Source organism: Fukomys damarensis, unplaced genomic scaffold, assembly GCF_012274545.1.
Source record: "Fukomys damarensis isolate Sample0158 unplaced genomic scaffold, DMR_v1.0_HiC HiC_scaffold_13, whole genome shotgun sequence".
Taxonomy (NCBI): Eukaryota; Metazoa; Chordata; class Mammalia; order Rodentia; family Bathyergidae; genus Fukomys; species Fukomys damarensis.
The window spans coordinates 17,661,892-17,678,086 of record NW_022900925.1 but is presented as its reverse complement, the minus strand read 5'-3'; the positions used below and the strand labels follow the sequence as shown (position 1 = coordinate 17,678,086).

Sequence of the window (16,195 nt, the reverse complement as noted above, 5' to 3'; positions counted from 1 at the left end):
TTTTTTTTTTTTTCTTTAAGAGTAGGAAAAATTTATTAAGGGAAAGAGAAAGCTTCTGTCTAAGAGAGACAGAAGGGGGACCAGAAAGTGGGTTGCCCACCCACCCCACTTTTCAAATGTTTTATACAGCAAAGCCATGTGAGGCAGGGACAAAGAAGGACAAAACTATAAGACCCAATGGAAAATTACAGGGTGGGCATGAGGTGGGGCAAAACCATGACCAACCAGTAAGATTACAAGTACAGTACCCAGGTACTGTTGATTAAATGGGGGTCAAGTGGGGGAACAAGTCACATAGAAAGCTTACAAGGATTTACAGTAAGGGTGGGGGGTCAGGGATATTTCCTGGAAAGGCTGGGTCAAGACCTTGGTCCCTCACCCAGGTGGTTGGTACCTATTTAGAATATCAATTGCTGCTATTTATCCCAGGCGAAGCACAAGAGTATAGTAGTTTCTCTCCTTTTGTAATTCTGGCCTTCAGTAAATGTGTTTTGATTTTCCTCCATGTTGGCTAATTGCTGTGTTGGCTACTTGAGGGTAGCCCAGTCTAACTGTCTATAAGTTATCTAATTAACTTATTTATCTGTAGTACTCCCGGGTCTGAAGAAGCACCCCTAACTGCTGCGAGGGGGCAAAGGGCGAAGACAGCTCTGGCTACTTCCAGCTGGAGAGGGTCATAGTTGTGATCAGCAGTTAGAGTTACTCTACAGAGGGTCTATCTAAAGGCCTTCAGTAGGTGCCAGGTGTTGTTATCTTGGTAGCTGCTTAGCTTTTAAATCTGGCGGAGACAAAGCCAAAGAAACAGTTAAGAATGCATGGGCCAGGGCTGGGGATTTAGCTCAGCAGTTTGGTGGCCTGCCTCGCAAGCGCAAGGACCTGAGTGCAATCCCTGGTACCACACACACACACACAAAAAGAATGCATGGGCCAAATTGTAATCTGACATCAACTTTTAAAGTAAGAAAGGAGACATATAAATAATGAAGGCAGAGTTGGACATGGTGGTGCACACCTATAATCCCAGCACTTGGGAGGCTGAGGCAGGAGGATTGCTGTGAGTTTGAGGCCAGCCTGGTCTGCATAGTGAGTTCAAGACCAGCTTGACCTATGTAATGAGACTCTGTTCCCCACTCCACCCCCTAAATGTAGGCAGAGATGCAAAGCTTCACCCTGCCTTTGGTTTTCCACTGGGAATCTGGAGACCCAACCTCTAAGTCCCTGTTACAGGGCCAGACCACAGCATGATGACTGAAGACCAGCTAACAAAGGGACTTGTAGATGCAAACAATGTTTTCAAAAAGGAGTCCCAAGTTAATGCCATCGAAGAATTTCTCTCTTGAAGAATTCTACCCCAGTTTATCAAGGCAATAAACTGGCCATAAAGGGAAATTCTGGAAAGATTGTATGGAAATATTTAAAGCATCAGTAGCTTCTGGCTGACAGGACACAATGAGATGGCTCCTGAAGAGGGATGTGGCACAAGGGGCCATGGATCTTGTTATTTCTCTTGTTCTTCACTTCTAGTTCTTTCTCCCGCACTCCCGAGGAAGCTCCCACGGACAGAGCCGCATAATCCGAAAGGCTTACTCTGAAGACTTCTACACCCAGATGATGAATGAGTGCTATCAGATATGGGCCCAGCTGGAGCTCGAGGCAGGGACCGCCCTGCACAGGTGGGTGGGGAGGGCTTCCTTGAATCAAGCCATCCCACAGCTGGAGGCCGAGAGGCAGGTCGGGAAATGGAGGAGGAGGCTGCTTTCTTGGTCCTTTATTTATTTATTTATTGATTGATTGATTTATTGATTTATTGATTGATTGGTTTTTTGAGACAGGGTCTCACTATGTAGTTGAGGCTGACCTGGGACTCACTATGTAGCCCAGGCTGGTCTCGAACTCACAGCGATCCTCCTGCCTCAGCCTCCTGAGTGCTGGGATTACAGGTGTGCGCCACCACGCCTGGCTTCTTGGTCCTTTAAATTCCTACTGGTATCCTAGTCTTCATGCTGGGTCCTAAGGCCAGATTGCTTGCGGGGAATGCTCTGGAAACAGCTTCCCTATTGGTCCCTGGTTCCCTCTAACCCTTAGGATTCTTGAGTTACCAACATTTTAGACAACTAGGGAGGGAAGCAGAAAATCTGTATGGAATGCGGGCTTTAAACAGCCCTGCCTCCCCTCTCCTCTCCTCTTTGCCTCTTAACTGAACTCCCTTTACATAACCCCTGCTCTACCCCACAAGGTGGCAGTTATTTTAATGGCCAGGAACCAAGAGGTTACTGTTGTGTTGCAAAAACACCATTAACTTAAGAACAAAGTGAAATCCATTATGCAAATACAGCTGGGGCAGCTAATTAAGGATTTATTCAGAGGCAGCTAATGCACCCAGCACCCAAATAAAGGAGCTCGTGTTGCTGAGGGGTGGCCTGGCACAGGCACCCTTTTCTCTGGCAGCCATCTGTAAATCCTGCTGAGTATCTTAAACTAGGAGAAGTGCCCAAGGCCTTGAAGGGCACACCTCTCTCTGGTGCACAAATGTCTGAAGTCTTCCAGAGAAAAACAGTTCCACGATCTGAAAACTTTAGGTTTAACTTTGTGTTCTAGGTCTTACTAGCTATGTGATCTTAAATTCTCTTTACCTCTCTGTGACACTTTTTTTTTTCCTCATGGGGCTTCGTGAAGATTATGTGAGACTTTTGTAAAAATACCGGGCACAGTGCCTAGAACCTTTAAATAATGGGTGTTCCCTTCCATCTATTTTGGGTCAGACATATTCTGGCTTCTTTGGGGGATGGAGGAAGAAGGGCAAGAGACAAAAAGGATGCAAATGTCCTTTAACTACAAATGTCACAGGAATGAGTGCAGTAGAAAAGGAAAGGGACCTTTGGGTAAGAGCTTCTCATAACTTCACAATCCTCTTGTTTGGCAGAAGGTCAGGCATTTGGAGGACTGCAGATCCATTTAGGCCCAGTTCTAGAGCTCAGTTCTTATGCACTTAGCTGTGTGACCTGGAGCCAGCTGTTTAACCAGGGTGAGCCTCAGTTTTCTTATCTGTGAAGTGGGGATAGTAATATCTATTTCATAAGGCTGTTGTGAGGATAAGTGTGCAATGGGTTTGAACAGTACCTGAAAAATCATGTCACCACCATCTACTGAGCATTCACAACAAGAAACTAACCAGGGCTGTTCTAAATACTCAGGATTGAGCATCCTTAATCTGAAAATCTGAAATCCAAAATCTGAATTTTTTTTAATCTGATTTTTTTTTTCTTTTTTTTTGGTACTGGGGATTGAACTCAGGACCTTGTGCATGCAAGGTAGGGACAGTGCCACTGAGCTAATCCTTGGCCCAATCTAAAACTTTTTGAGCCCTGCCATGCAAGTAGAAAACTTCAGACCTGACCTCGTGAGATGGGACCATCAAAACACAGGTAGGTGCTTGCCAAGCACAGTGTCCCAGCGTACCTGTAATCCCAGCACTCTGGGAGGCCTGAGTTCAATACCCAGTAACAAACACACACACACACACACACACACACACACACACACAAAACAAAATCACAGATGCTTTTAAAATATTGTATGAAATTACCTTCAGGATATGTGTATAAAGTATATGAGATGTATATGAATTTTAAATCTAGAGTGGTTCCCATCCCAAGATACTTCATTATGTGTATGCAAGTATTCCAAAAATCAAAGACACTTCTGGTCCCAAGCATGTAGATAAGGGATACTTACCCTATATATATAATGCATTACTCCTCTCCACAACCTTATAAATGGGTTGCTGATGAGTGGTCAGAGTCTTTTTCTTTTCTTTTCTTCCCCTTTTTAAGAGACAAGGTCTTGTTTAGTTATCTAGGTTGTCCTCAAACCCTTGGGCTCTGGTGATCTTCCTGACTCAGCCTCCTAAGTACTGGGACTATAGGCTGTGCTATCTTGCCTGGTGTAGTAAATCAGAGTCTGAATGCAGTAATGTAAATCACAGAATGACTACACTCTTAGTCTAGAACAGAGTTCAGCAGACTTTTATAAAAACCACATAGTATTTTAGGCTTTGCAGGTCATATGTTCTCTGTTGCAGTTACTCAGTTCTGCCATTGTAGTGCGAAAGCAGCCACAGATAAGATGGAAGTAAATGAACCTGGATGTTCTCCAATAAATCTGGACACCAAAGTTTGAATTTCATATAATTTTCTTGTGTCATAAGATGTTATATCTTTTTTTTTTTTTTTTTTTTTTTTTTTTTTTTTTTTTTTTTTTTTTTTTTTTTTTTTTTTTTTTTTTTTTAGTACCAGGGATCAAACTCTGGTCCTTGTGCTTGCAAGGCAGGCAGCAGAACCACTGAGCTAAATCCCTGGCCGAAGATGTTATACTTTTGATGTTTTTTTTAGCACTGGAAATTAAGCCCAGGGAGTTCTCAGCTACATATCCAGTCCATTTTATTATTTATTTATGTATGCATGTATTTATTTATTTTTTAGTTTGAGACAGGGTCTCATTAAGTTACCCAGGCTGGCCTTGAACCTGTAATCCTCCTGCCTCAATCTCCTGAGCAGCTTGCACCACAATACCCAGCTCTTCTTTTGATTTTTAAAATCAACCATTTAAAAATTAAAAAGCAGGTGGGCATGGGGGCATACATCTCTAATCGTAGCACGCTGGGAGGCTGAGGCAGAAGGATCTCCAAATTCAAGTCCAGCGTGGGTAAGTAATTTAGACCTGTTTCAAAATAAAAAATTTAAAAAGGGCTGAGAATGTGTCTCAGTGTAAAAGCACTGTCTCAGTGTTCAATCCCAAATCCTAGATATATGATATCTTGGATTGTAGATCAGATAAAAACAGGCAGAAAACCAGATTTGGTCCTTTTGTCATAGTTTACTGACCTCTGATCTAGATGTACCACAAACTGGTTAGGTTGTTGATTACCCTGTCTTCAAACAAATTCATGCCTAAATCATTCTAGATCAAAAGACTGCTACTGCATGTTTAAAGCCAGGGAAATATCATAGCCTATATTAAAAGCCTCTTCCATCACAGCCCCAATTATGAAAGATGAAGAATAATATGAATGTGCTTCAAAAACCTTTAAAGTGCTAGAGTACTAAGTATTATTATCATTGTTGTTATTATTCTATCAGTAACAAGCTGTGTCTTATGGCTAACTTCATTTACTCAGGCAAGCTAAATTTTTTGGTTCCTTCACTAGTAGGGATCCAGCAGATACCACCCATTCTGAGAATGGTATCTGAATATAGCTCTTACCTCTGGGCTAAATGTCATTCAGATTGTTCTAGCTTTTACTTGGAATTTTGATTTTTGTAAATGATTCATCGTCTTTGTGATTCTTCTCTCTAGATTCTAGAAGAACCAGCACAATACCGTAACTGATAGATAGGAACATAATGCCATTTGATGATTAAAAAACAAAAACCTTTTGGAGTTGGTATTGAGGTGGTTGTCCAATTCTTTTTATTCTGTTCTGCTGCTTCCTGTGACAGCGGCATACTATATATGGGTGGGCTCGGAATATTTGCATATATTCTGGGAACAGACAATGACACATGTGTCAGATCACAAGGTCTGAATCTTTTGTGATATGTACAGCCAGGATGCTGATATCAACAGCAAAGCCCAGCTCCGTGGCCCATCTTTTTCCTGCCCCGCCTTTTCCCTTTGAGCCCCACTATCCAGCTCCTGACCTGGGCTGCCCGGGCTTCGCTGACAATATCAGACAAGATCACAGCCATAGGCAGTACAGCTGCTGGCAGAACCTGGTGCCCCCCTCCGCAGCTGCCGCTTCCTGTGTGTGCGCGGCTTGTCAGCCACATCCCCTCCCTGGAGCAGTCTTTGTTAACCGATTCCACCTCGGCCCACTGAGCGGAAGATGAAACGCAGAGAGCTCCTCCAAAACCAACAAAGACAGCAGCCATTACCGAGTCCCTTTCCCCAAGGTGACTCAGAGCTGGCTTGCCTGGCACTTTTAACTGGGTGAGTGAGGGAAAAACTGAAGCCTTCAGTGGAACTTGGTAGATGCAGGAAGAGCCATTTCCCATCCCAGGCTCTCCCTGCTCCATCCCACACCCTGGTAGCAACTGGTGGAAATCCCAGATCCACAGCTTCCTGAATCATGTCCAAGGCATTAATCAGCCACCAAAGAGTCAACAAGGCCCCTGGGAGGACTCTTCAGTGACCTCTGGCACTAGATCCAGCTGGGGATGGGAGACAGGCAGAATTAATTCTAAATGCTCTTGATTCTGATGGGCATTTTGTTTTGTTTTGTTTTGTTTTTGCACCGGGGATGGAACTCAGGCCCTTGAGCTTGTGAGGCTGTCACCAGAACCAATGAGCTAAATCCCTGGCCCAAACATAGTGTCCCTGGGTCAGATGGGCATTTTGGGTGGAGGGAACTTAGGATTTTCTGGTTCCCTGGCCACCCTGCGCTGGCTTCAAACCCTTCTTGACCTGACCTGACCTGACCTGTCATTTCCTGATCATTTTTCCCCCTGTAGATGTCCTTGTCCTTTTTCACCCTTCTCCTTCCCAAACTTTGTAGCCTAAGTCTGAGCAGAAAAAGAGGAGGGGGAAGGCCCAGAGCACAGGGGTGAGAAATTAATGCAGAATGAGCAGTCTATTTATTGGGATCTAGGAAAAGCCATTAAGAAAATAAGCACTTAAATGATTTTCAATCTGCCCATGGAAGTCATCTATCTTCATACTGGGGGAAAAGGCCCGTTCTCTGATCCTGGTCTTGATTGACTGGTTTCCAATTCTCTGAGCATTTCCCATAGGAGCCTCTCACCTATCTCCCATAATGACAGGCCTTTGCATTTCCAGGCAGTGTTTTACATTTATTTCCGATTTGCTCATAATGGTCAAAAATCTTTCTCCAATCCGAGGCATTTCTCCAGCAGAGCACGGTTTCCCTCAGGCCAAATAGCTCAGCTGTGATCCACGGAAAATGAGAATTTCCCAAACACGTCTTCGGACTAGAGGAGGGTCCAGCATCACAAATTCAGATGGAAAATTTCCCACTGTTAGATCAATATCTGGGCTAAGAAATAAATGCCACAGGGGCAGAGAGCTGGAGCAAAATGATTACAATCGGCACAATTACATTCACCGGCCGAATCAGCTTGCTGATTACTCTTCAGGATGGGGAGCTCCTGCTTCATCCACCACAGGACAGCTTGGGAATTAGAACATCGCTCAGCATTTCATAATTCGACAGATTTGCCCATTGTCTTGGCATGAGTTCACTTTTCCCAGACAGTGTGTCCCTGTAAAAGGAGTTCTTATGTCAAGGAAAAAAGGAAGATGGACAGAAGGAAGGCAGGAGAGATGAAAGGTTGGGAAAAGAGAAAGTAAATCTCACAGTATGTGAGAGAGCCAGCCTGTTGGGGGAGTCTCTGGGCCAGAGATTTGGCAGTACATCTGCTTAGGTGGTGTATAAACCGGGGCTTTCCCAGAATTGCACCCAGCAAAGATCCCATTCAGTAAAAAGGGCTCGAGAACATATACCTCAGACTAGGTGTATCGCTCAGTGGTAGAACACTTGTATAGCACACACAGGGCTCTGGGTTCAAATCCCCAGCATTGCAACAAAACAATACACCCTAGGTAACTTTTCTTGTTCCGGTGCAGGGATTGAACCCAGAGACTTGAATATGCTAGGCAAATACTCTACCACTGAGCTGCAATCCACACCCCATATGATAGCATCTTTCTCCCCCACTTTCTTTTTCTTCTTCGTGTACTGGGGATTGTACCCAGTTTGTGCTACAACACTCCAACACTGAGCTACATCCCTGGCTCTTTTTATTTTGTTTTGATGCAGCAGCTCTTTAAAATGCCTAGGCTGGCCTTGAACTCATGATCCTCCTAAGGAGCTGGGATTATAGGCACTCACTACTGTACCTGGCCGTTATGTGGCTTCTTCTTTTGTGTGTGTGTGTGTGTGTGTGTGGTACTGGGGGTTGAACCCAAGGCTTTCACACTGAGTTATATCCCCAGCCCCCACGCTTTGGTTTTTATTTTGAGACAGGGACTTACTAAGTTGCTGAGTTGCCCAGGCTGGGTTTGAATTTGCAATGCTCTTGCCTCAGCCTCCTGAGTAGCTGTTATAAGCATGTGCCCACCATGCTTGACCCTGTGTGGCTTCTTAATTATTTTGTTGACCAAGAAATTTACTAGGCAAGTTTGCATTACCTGAGAACCAATCTGAAGTCCTTCTGGGGGGCCACAAAAAAGAGTCTGTCTCCTGGCTGCCGGGGATTTCTACAGCGTCTTTCCTCTGCTGAGCTTTGAAGTGGCAGAAGCTGGTGTTGCTATCTCACCAATGCTGAATGCTGGGTAGGCGGAGGCTGTGGCAAATGGATTGGGCACGCTGCGCAGCTCTGTGTACTGACACCGGCCCCCGAGCTCGCTGTGTCCCTAGCCCCTCCCAATCTTCCCTTTAATCCCCCCAACCAGATAATGTGGGATTTGGAAGCATGTAATATCCATGAGACTCCATTATAGGCTATTACGAGCTTTATACACAGCACCTGGGGGATGTACCAGGCGGCTGCTGGTCACTGTGGCTGCTGAAACCAAGACGAACCACAGGAATGGCCCTATGGGCAGATAGACCCTCCCATTGTTTAGACTGTTCCCCCCAAAAGGGCTCCTGTGACAGACGGAGGAAGCATTCAAGAGAAACTGCTTTTAGTCCCTTACAGAGTAAGAGGGATAGAGGGAGGTTCAAGGAAAAATAAAATCAGAGGTCCATTGAATGTATTGCTGGAGCTCTAAGAGACCTTCAGTTGGTATTTGTGCATGAACGTGGCATTTGGAGTGAGATCTTCTTGAGCACTGCAGATTAACATCCCTGACCTCTGCTCATTAACTGTGGGCGGCAACCCCAGACACTGTGACAACTGTAAACATGGCCCATACTATTTCTCCTGGCCCCTGGGTAGGAGGTGAGCCCCACCCTGATGTGGAACCATGGTCCAAGAGGCACATATTGCAGAAGAGGAATCTGGGCCCCAAGAAGCGAGTCACCAGCTCAAGGTCAGACCAAGGTGATGCCAGGCTTGAAGTAGAGCCAGATCTCCCAATTTAGAATTCCTTCGACAAAACAAGCAGCCTCTGAGAAAGAACTGAGAGGCAGGTGGACACACAGCAAGGGACAAAACATTATATGACAAGAAAAGGGAAAGGGAAAAGAAACTGGGGGTCGGGGAGAGACTAGAGAACAGAAAGATGAACATAATGAATAGGTCAGGGATGGGAAGGGGGAAGAAATCTTAGACGATTGAACATCTACCACCTTTAGGTATGAAAGATGAAAGAACACAGGATCTCTGCTCTCAAGGGCAGGAGGGAGGGTCAGGCAAATCAAGTGTGAACTTGGGAATAGGCTGGAAACCAGCTGGAGAGCACCAGCACTCTTACAGCTGGAACTAGATGGCTTCTCCTGTCCTCTGAATGCAAGGTCATGATTCCCTTCAACTGAAGAATGATGGCAAATGAATGGCTCAGGCCTTGGCACAGACCTTCACTTGACTGGCTTATTTATTTGTTATAATTTCTTTTCCCGTAGGAAGACTGAACTGCTGGTCCTGGGAAAGGAGAATCCAGGATTAAAGACAATGCAGGCCACTCTTTCTAGGCAGGGGATAGAACACCAGTACCTCACATCTGAGGAACTAAAGCAACGTTTCCCGAATCTCCGGCTCACCAGTGAAGAAGTGGGGCTCTTGGACAAGACTGGGGGGGTCCTTTACGCGGACAAGGCCCTCAGAGCCCTCCAGGTGACGTTGTGCAGCCCTGGGAAATGCTCTAGGCATTCTGGGTCCCAGTCAGCCATCTGGTCCCAGAAACCCCCATCAAGTGAAGGCCAATGCCCTGCTGCCTTTGGTCCTGACCTTTAGGGTAGGGCATTTTTATGCTCCTGCTGGCCTTGTGAACCTAGGAGAGGAGATCTAGATTCTGTTCTCTCTTGTCTGCCCTAAGTGAAAGGCTTTTTGTCCACCAGGGTGAACTACACATACAACTAATTCACCTTTCCCTGCTCTTTCTCTCCCCTCTCAGGATGCAATTCACCAGTTCGGAGGAACAGTAAAGGATGGAGAGAAAGTGACAGAGATAAGACCTGGGCTCCCAGTCAGGGTGAAAACCACCTCTAGGAGCTACCACGCCAAGAGCTTGGTCATCACAGCAGGTCCTTGGACCAACCAGCTCCTCCAACCCCTGGGAATTGAGTTACCTCTCCAGGTAGGGGAAGCAGGAAGCCTGAGTTGGTGCTTAAGAGAATCCTTGGCACCAGATGGACTAGACATTGAGTCCTGAATCTGCCACTTATTAGTGGAAGACCTTGGGCAAATTAGTTCAGTGCCTCAGGTTTATCAATATGGGGTTAAGAGCTATCTCGAAGAGCTGTTGGAGAATTAAATTATGTAGTATATATAGAGAGCCCTTAGGAGAAGGTCTGGTTTATGGTAAACACTGAATAAATATGAGGTGTTACCAACTTCTGGAACAAGAGAGAAATAAGGCTGGGGCACAGGGGCACAGCTATTGGGGAAGAGACAGGAGTTTGGAGATCTTTATGCATCATAATGTATATAATAACAAGGAAATGACATGAGAAATGGTTTAAATAAGGACAGATGTGTGAAAGGGTTGTAGGAACCCAGAAGAAACTGCTCTTACTGTCTGTAGAATTCCATGGATTTCTCCCTTTGTGTCCCACTTCCTCACATGCTTCAAGACTCTGCGGATCAACGTGTGCTACTGGCCAGAGAAGGTTCCTGGGAGCTATGGTGTGTCCCAAGCCTTTCCCTGCTTCATGTGGCTGGGCCTGGCTCCCCATTCAGTCTATGGGCTGCCTGCAGGAGAGTACCCTGGGCTGATGAAGGTGAGAGGGAAGGTGGAGCAGGGGGGCTGCTTGAACTCACCCCTCCACAGACTCCCCCAGTCCCAGTGGGCAGCAGTGAAGTTAGCTTCACTATGTATTGCTATTTGCTGTTTGCAGAACAAGACCCTCAGCTGCCTCAAGGCCCAGCCAGAGGAGTCTTTCTCTGCGAAAAGGGGTGCAGGGGCAGACACTAGGTAGCCTCTGGTGGCAACAGACAGCATCTGTAAGGAAAGCCAGGAGGATGGATGGGGACATCCTGTGTCCAAGCCTGCCCCTCCCTGGCGTGTAGGGTCAGCCTCATTGACCACCCTGCTCTGATGGTGGCCAGGTCTGTTATCACCATGGCAACAACGTGGATCCCGAGGAGCGGGACTGCCCCACGGTCTCCTCAGGCAACCAGGATGTCCAAATCCTGTGCCGCATCGTCAAAGACCACTTCCCCGACCTGAGGCCTGAGCCCGCCATCGTGGAGCGCTGCATGTACACAGTAAGGGGCCGGGTTATGGGTCCCGAGAGCTGGGGAAGGACAGACCTGCACTAGCCAGGCTCTGCTACACCTGACCCCTGACACAGTACAGGACCTGACACAAGGAAGCTAATTTCTGTGGGTTGGTTCACCTCCACCAGAGAGGGCCCATTAGGGATTATTCATATTCTTTTTCATTAGGCAAGTAGGCTTATGCCTGGCAGCCTTTCACTATATTTCCCAGAAGAGCTTTAAAAGATTTTTTGGCAAGATGCTCCAGTTGAGCAGGCCTTAGGGACAAAGAGAAGAGACAGATGTCACCAGGGCCTGAGGCATCTTGGCTAAAGTTGGTTTGTAAAGATGAAATGAGCACCTACTGTGTTCACGGCTCAGTAGAAGGAGCGAGACAGATGTACAGACGAGAAAGGCTGGCTTAGCCACGGGGGTGACTGGCATGTGGGAAACATGCCTGTGCTCCATCTTTTTTTTCTGGAAAGAAATCCAGTCCAGGCCCCTCCTGTCAGAGCTTGTAATTCTTCCTCCCCCTGTCCTCAGCTGACATAGTTTTCCTGTTTCTCTCTAGAATACTCCTGATAAGCACTTTGTTCTTGATCGTCACCCAAAGTATGACAATATTGTCATTGGTGCTGGATTCTCTGGTGAGCCCAAAAAGGGAGGCATGGGGATCTTTCAGTCTAACCTTCCTCAGTGCCAGGCAAAATGGTATTTTCCACACTCTTAGCCTGACATTTAGTGTAGAAAGAGACTGGGCGGTTACTGAGGGGGAGTCGTGGTGGGAGACAATGTCTAGGTTTCAGGTGAGACCAAGCAGGGAAGTTCTCAAGAGCCCAGCCTTTTGGTCCCTCAGGATGCATGACCACCTACTCCTTCTCTTAGGGCATGGATTCAAGCTGGCCCCTGTTGTGGGAAAGATCCTGTACGAATTAAGCATGAAATTAACGCCATCCTATGACTTGGCACCATTTCGGATAAGCCGTTTCTCTGGCCTGGGCAAAGCCCACCTTTGATGACTGACTTCCCTTCTGTGCCCAGGCCTCTGCTGGGAAAGAGTTCTCAAATAAAGGAAGTGGCCCTGAGATGTATCCTTTTCTCTTGCTAGGGCATTTGATTCTCTTTTCTGGGACTTAGGGTAGATTTGCTAAAATCTGCTCAGGAGAGGGCAAACAAGATGATATCTTACAGATCATTCTTGCCTTTAGGGCTCATTCCCTAAAACTAGAGCCATCCTCTATCACAAACTCCCATCAAATCTCATGCTGCACAATGAACATTTGATGAAAAAGATTTGTTGAATAAACAAATAATTGCATTGCATAAAAGGCTGTGGTGGGCTTTCCTTTCCATGTGACCTTATTTCTTGCAGCCTTTAATTGTCTAAATTAGCATCACAGAATCTGTTTCCCCTAGGAAGCCACAGCAGCTTGGTCTCCCCAGTGTACTGCACCCCCTTTCTCTGGATTCTTTGTCTGATCCTCATCTCCTCTCTGGTTCTGCAAAGACACTCAGCTCCCCAGTCCCTCATTAAGGTGTATTGTCAGGTCCTTATGAAGATGGAGCTGTTATACCAGAAAGAAAGAGAGACACACTCGCTTAGAAGCCCTGTTCAATGTTTGAATGTTAAATGTGCCATTTTATTATCATTAGGATTGCTCCCACTTAATGAAATAGAATTAGCACTGAGTCGGCTGGCCTCCTTGCACTAATTGCTTCAGAAGGAAACAGGCTCCTAACTACCCCAGGGTGGGTGGAGAACCCAGGTATAAACAGAGAATCAGGCGAGGCTAGATACACTGGTTAAACCCAAGTGGGGGGACCTCCAGATTGGGCCAGTTCCACCCCCAGAGATCAGGATTTTTAAATGCTCCAGGGAGGCAAAAGACAAGACTGGGTGGCTGAATAATTGGGAGGAATCACTGAGTGGGGAAGAGCGAGCGATGAGAATGAGAGTCAAAATATTCCCAAAGTAAATACAACACAGGGGAAATCACTCTTCAACTGCCTCAGTCCTTAAAGGTCTTGGCACATGTATTAGCGCTGATTTCTCCAGTGAGTTATAAAAGCCAGCTGATCCTGTCGACCCCATGCCAAGCCTGCTTTTTGGGTAATCTCAAGTGGTTCCCTGAGCCTCAGCCTCTATAAAATGAGAACAATAATACTGATCAACTCCACAGGGAGGTGTGAGGCTTCAATAAGATCACTCGCTCATTCACTCATTTATTCACTATACAGAGATTCATTTAGCCTCTCCTATGTGCAAGGCACTGTGCCAGGCACTGCATGTATCAGTAAACAAATCAGATAAAAATCCTTGTCCTAAAACAGCACAGTGATTTTTTTCAAAAAATTAAAGACAGATTAACATATGACCTAGCAATTCTACTTCTGGGTATATACCCCAAAGAATTGAAAATTAGGGTCTCAAAAAGATACTTATGCACTCACATAGAGCAGCATAATTCACAATGGCCAAGAGGTAGAGACAACCCAGACGTCCACTGACAGATAAATGGATAAACAAAATGTAGTGTGTATAATGGGACATTCTCCAGCCTTAAGATGGAAGAAAACTCTGATACTCCCTCCAACATGGAGGACACTATGTTAAGCGAACTAAGCCAGACACTAAAGGACCAACCATATAGCTTCATTTGTGTGAGTCTAGTAGTCAAATTCATAGAGAGTAGAATGATGATTGTCAGGGGCTAGAAGGAGGATTTGATTATGGGTACAATTTTAGTTTTGCCAGATGAAAAGAATTCTGGAGATTGGATGTACAATATGAATGTGCTCAATGCCACAGAACTATATACCTAAAAATGACTAAGATGGTAAAGTTTATGTTATGTGTATTTATTTAATTTTCTTTTTTTTGATACTGGGTATTGCACCCAGGGGCTTTGCACTGAGTGACATCTCCAGCTCTTTTTATTTTTTGAAACAGGTCTAGGAAAGTCACTAAGTTACCAAGGGTTTGAACTCATGATCCTCCTGCCTCAGCCCCTCAGAGTGCCGGGATTACAGGCATGAGCCGCTGTGCACAGTTTATAGTACATGCATTCACTCATTCATTCAATACACAAATATATTTTTGAAAGCCTTATTCTTGCTGGGCGTGGTGGTGCACACCTATAATCCCAGCCCTGAGGAGGCTGAAGCAGGAGGATTGCTGTGAGTTTGAGATCAGCCTGGGCTACGTAGTGAATTCAATGCTAGCCTGGACTACATAGCAAGACCCTGTCTAAAAGGGATAAAAAAAATGTGAGAAAATGTAAAAATGGAATTAAAGTGTTTGTAGGTAGGGAGGGGAGGAGGGGATGAAGGGAGGGTGGGGACAAGGGGAAAAAATGAGAAGCAAGACCTGTCATGTAAAGGTACAAGATCCCAGTGATGAATGTAACTGTACTGTGTACCTAGAATGTACCAATAAATTCAATAAAAAAAGACCCTGTCTCAACAAACAAACAAATTAAAAAGGCCTATTCTTATAGAGCTTACATTCCAGTGAGAAGATGTGTAAACAATACAGGTAAGTAAATTTTTTTGTTTATTTGTTTTTTTGAGACAGGGTCTCCCTATGTAGTTGAGACTGACCTGGAACTATGTAGCCCAGGCTGGTCTGGAACTCACAGCGATCCTCCTGCCTCAGCCTCCCGAGTGCTGGGATGACAGGCGTGCACCATCATGCCCGGCTCGTGTAAGTCAATTTTATTAGAAGTTATTAAGTGCTTTAGGGGAAAACATATCAAGGTGAGGACGGTGAGTGCTGGGGGAGAATGTTTTGATGAGTGGTAAAAAATGGGTCTCACTGAAGAGGGGACTTCTCCGCGGACGTGGAGAAGGAGTGAGCTATGTGGTTATGTGGGGGTAGGTAAAAGAATACTATGAATTAGAAAGCAAGACATTGTACAACCAAAAAAACAACAATAAAGAAGTGTGTTGAATAAAATTCCAAATTCTACACTCATCAAGGGGCTGGGGATTTAGCTCAGTAGTTCTATACCGCCTGCCTCGCAAGTGCAAGGTCCTGAGTTCAATCCCTAGTACTCCCCCAAAAAAAAACAAATTGAAGAGAGAGAAATGAGATGCAGGGAGGGACCACAGCGCGATCCCAGCAGCTCCCACTGACAAGCTGAGGAGAAAGCTTCGTCCCCCGTCCCCCGTCCCCCCCCCCGCTCCACAGCTGCCTGAAGTCCTCTCTGCTGCTTGGTGCCACCCTGTCCTCCCCCAGCCAGCTGCAGCTCCCCTTCCAAAATATCCAGCCTATGCAGCTCCACAGTGACAGCTACAGCAGGGGACCAATGTCTGGGGGAGGCTGAGAGAGAACAGGTGGGGGGTGCTGCCTGGCCCTGCCTGAGCTGACAAAGGCCTTAGCGAGACAACCCACAGCCCACAATGCGCTAGGAAGGGGAATAGGAGAGCAGGGCCCATGGGGCAGGATGAGTGTGCAAAGAAGGGCGAGGCCAGGGGGGAATGGAGTGAGACAAAGACTTGGATAAGAAGACGTGGGCAGTGTGGTGGTCAAAAGGCAGGCAGGGGCCGGGGATTTAGCTCAGTGCTGTGGCCGCCTGCTTCGCAAGTGCAGGGTCCCAAGTTCAATTGCAGGTACCAAAAAAAAGAAAGGCAGGCAGGATTTTCAGGGGTGCTGCACATTCCCAGTGTCAAAGGCACTGGGTCCTAAATGTCCAAATGGGAGGAAGTGAGCATTTCTTAGTTGGGGCGAGGTGGAATCATAGAGGGGAGAGGTGATGTAGGTAATAATCTTTGGGCTTAGAGGAAAACAAAGGTCAATGCAGAAGGGGTTAGAGGGC

General features: G+C 46.0%; 1 protein-coding gene across 2 annotated transcripts in view; it reads left to right on the top strand.

Moving 5' to 3' along the window:
• Pipox (pipecolic acid and sarcosine oxidase) overlaps positions 1-12,481 on the top strand; it is a 25,018-nt gene extending 12,537 nt beyond the window's left edge. Inside the window, exons 1-7 of one of the 2 annotated variants that reach the window (XM_010642274.2) lie at positions 1,494-1,673; positions 9,584-9,794; positions 10,075-10,257; positions 10,754-10,900; positions 11,229-11,387; positions 11,950-12,025; positions 12,264-12,481. In XM_010642274.2, the coding sequence (XP_010640576.1) occupies positions 1,609-1,673; positions 9,584-9,794; positions 10,075-10,257; positions 10,754-10,900; positions 11,229-11,387; positions 11,950-12,025; positions 12,264-12,394 (972 nt within the window). In that variant the 5' untranslated portion in view covers positions 1,494-1,608 and the 3' untranslated portion in view covers positions 12,395-12,481. Of the gene's footprint in view, positions 1-1,493; positions 1,674-9,583; positions 9,795-10,074; positions 10,258-10,753; positions 10,901-11,228; positions 11,388-11,949; positions 12,026-12,263 lie in introns of those variants that run through there. The other variant, XM_010642275.2, reaches the window with a different exon arrangement.
• Positions 12,482-16,195: the final 3,714 nt, after the last annotated feature.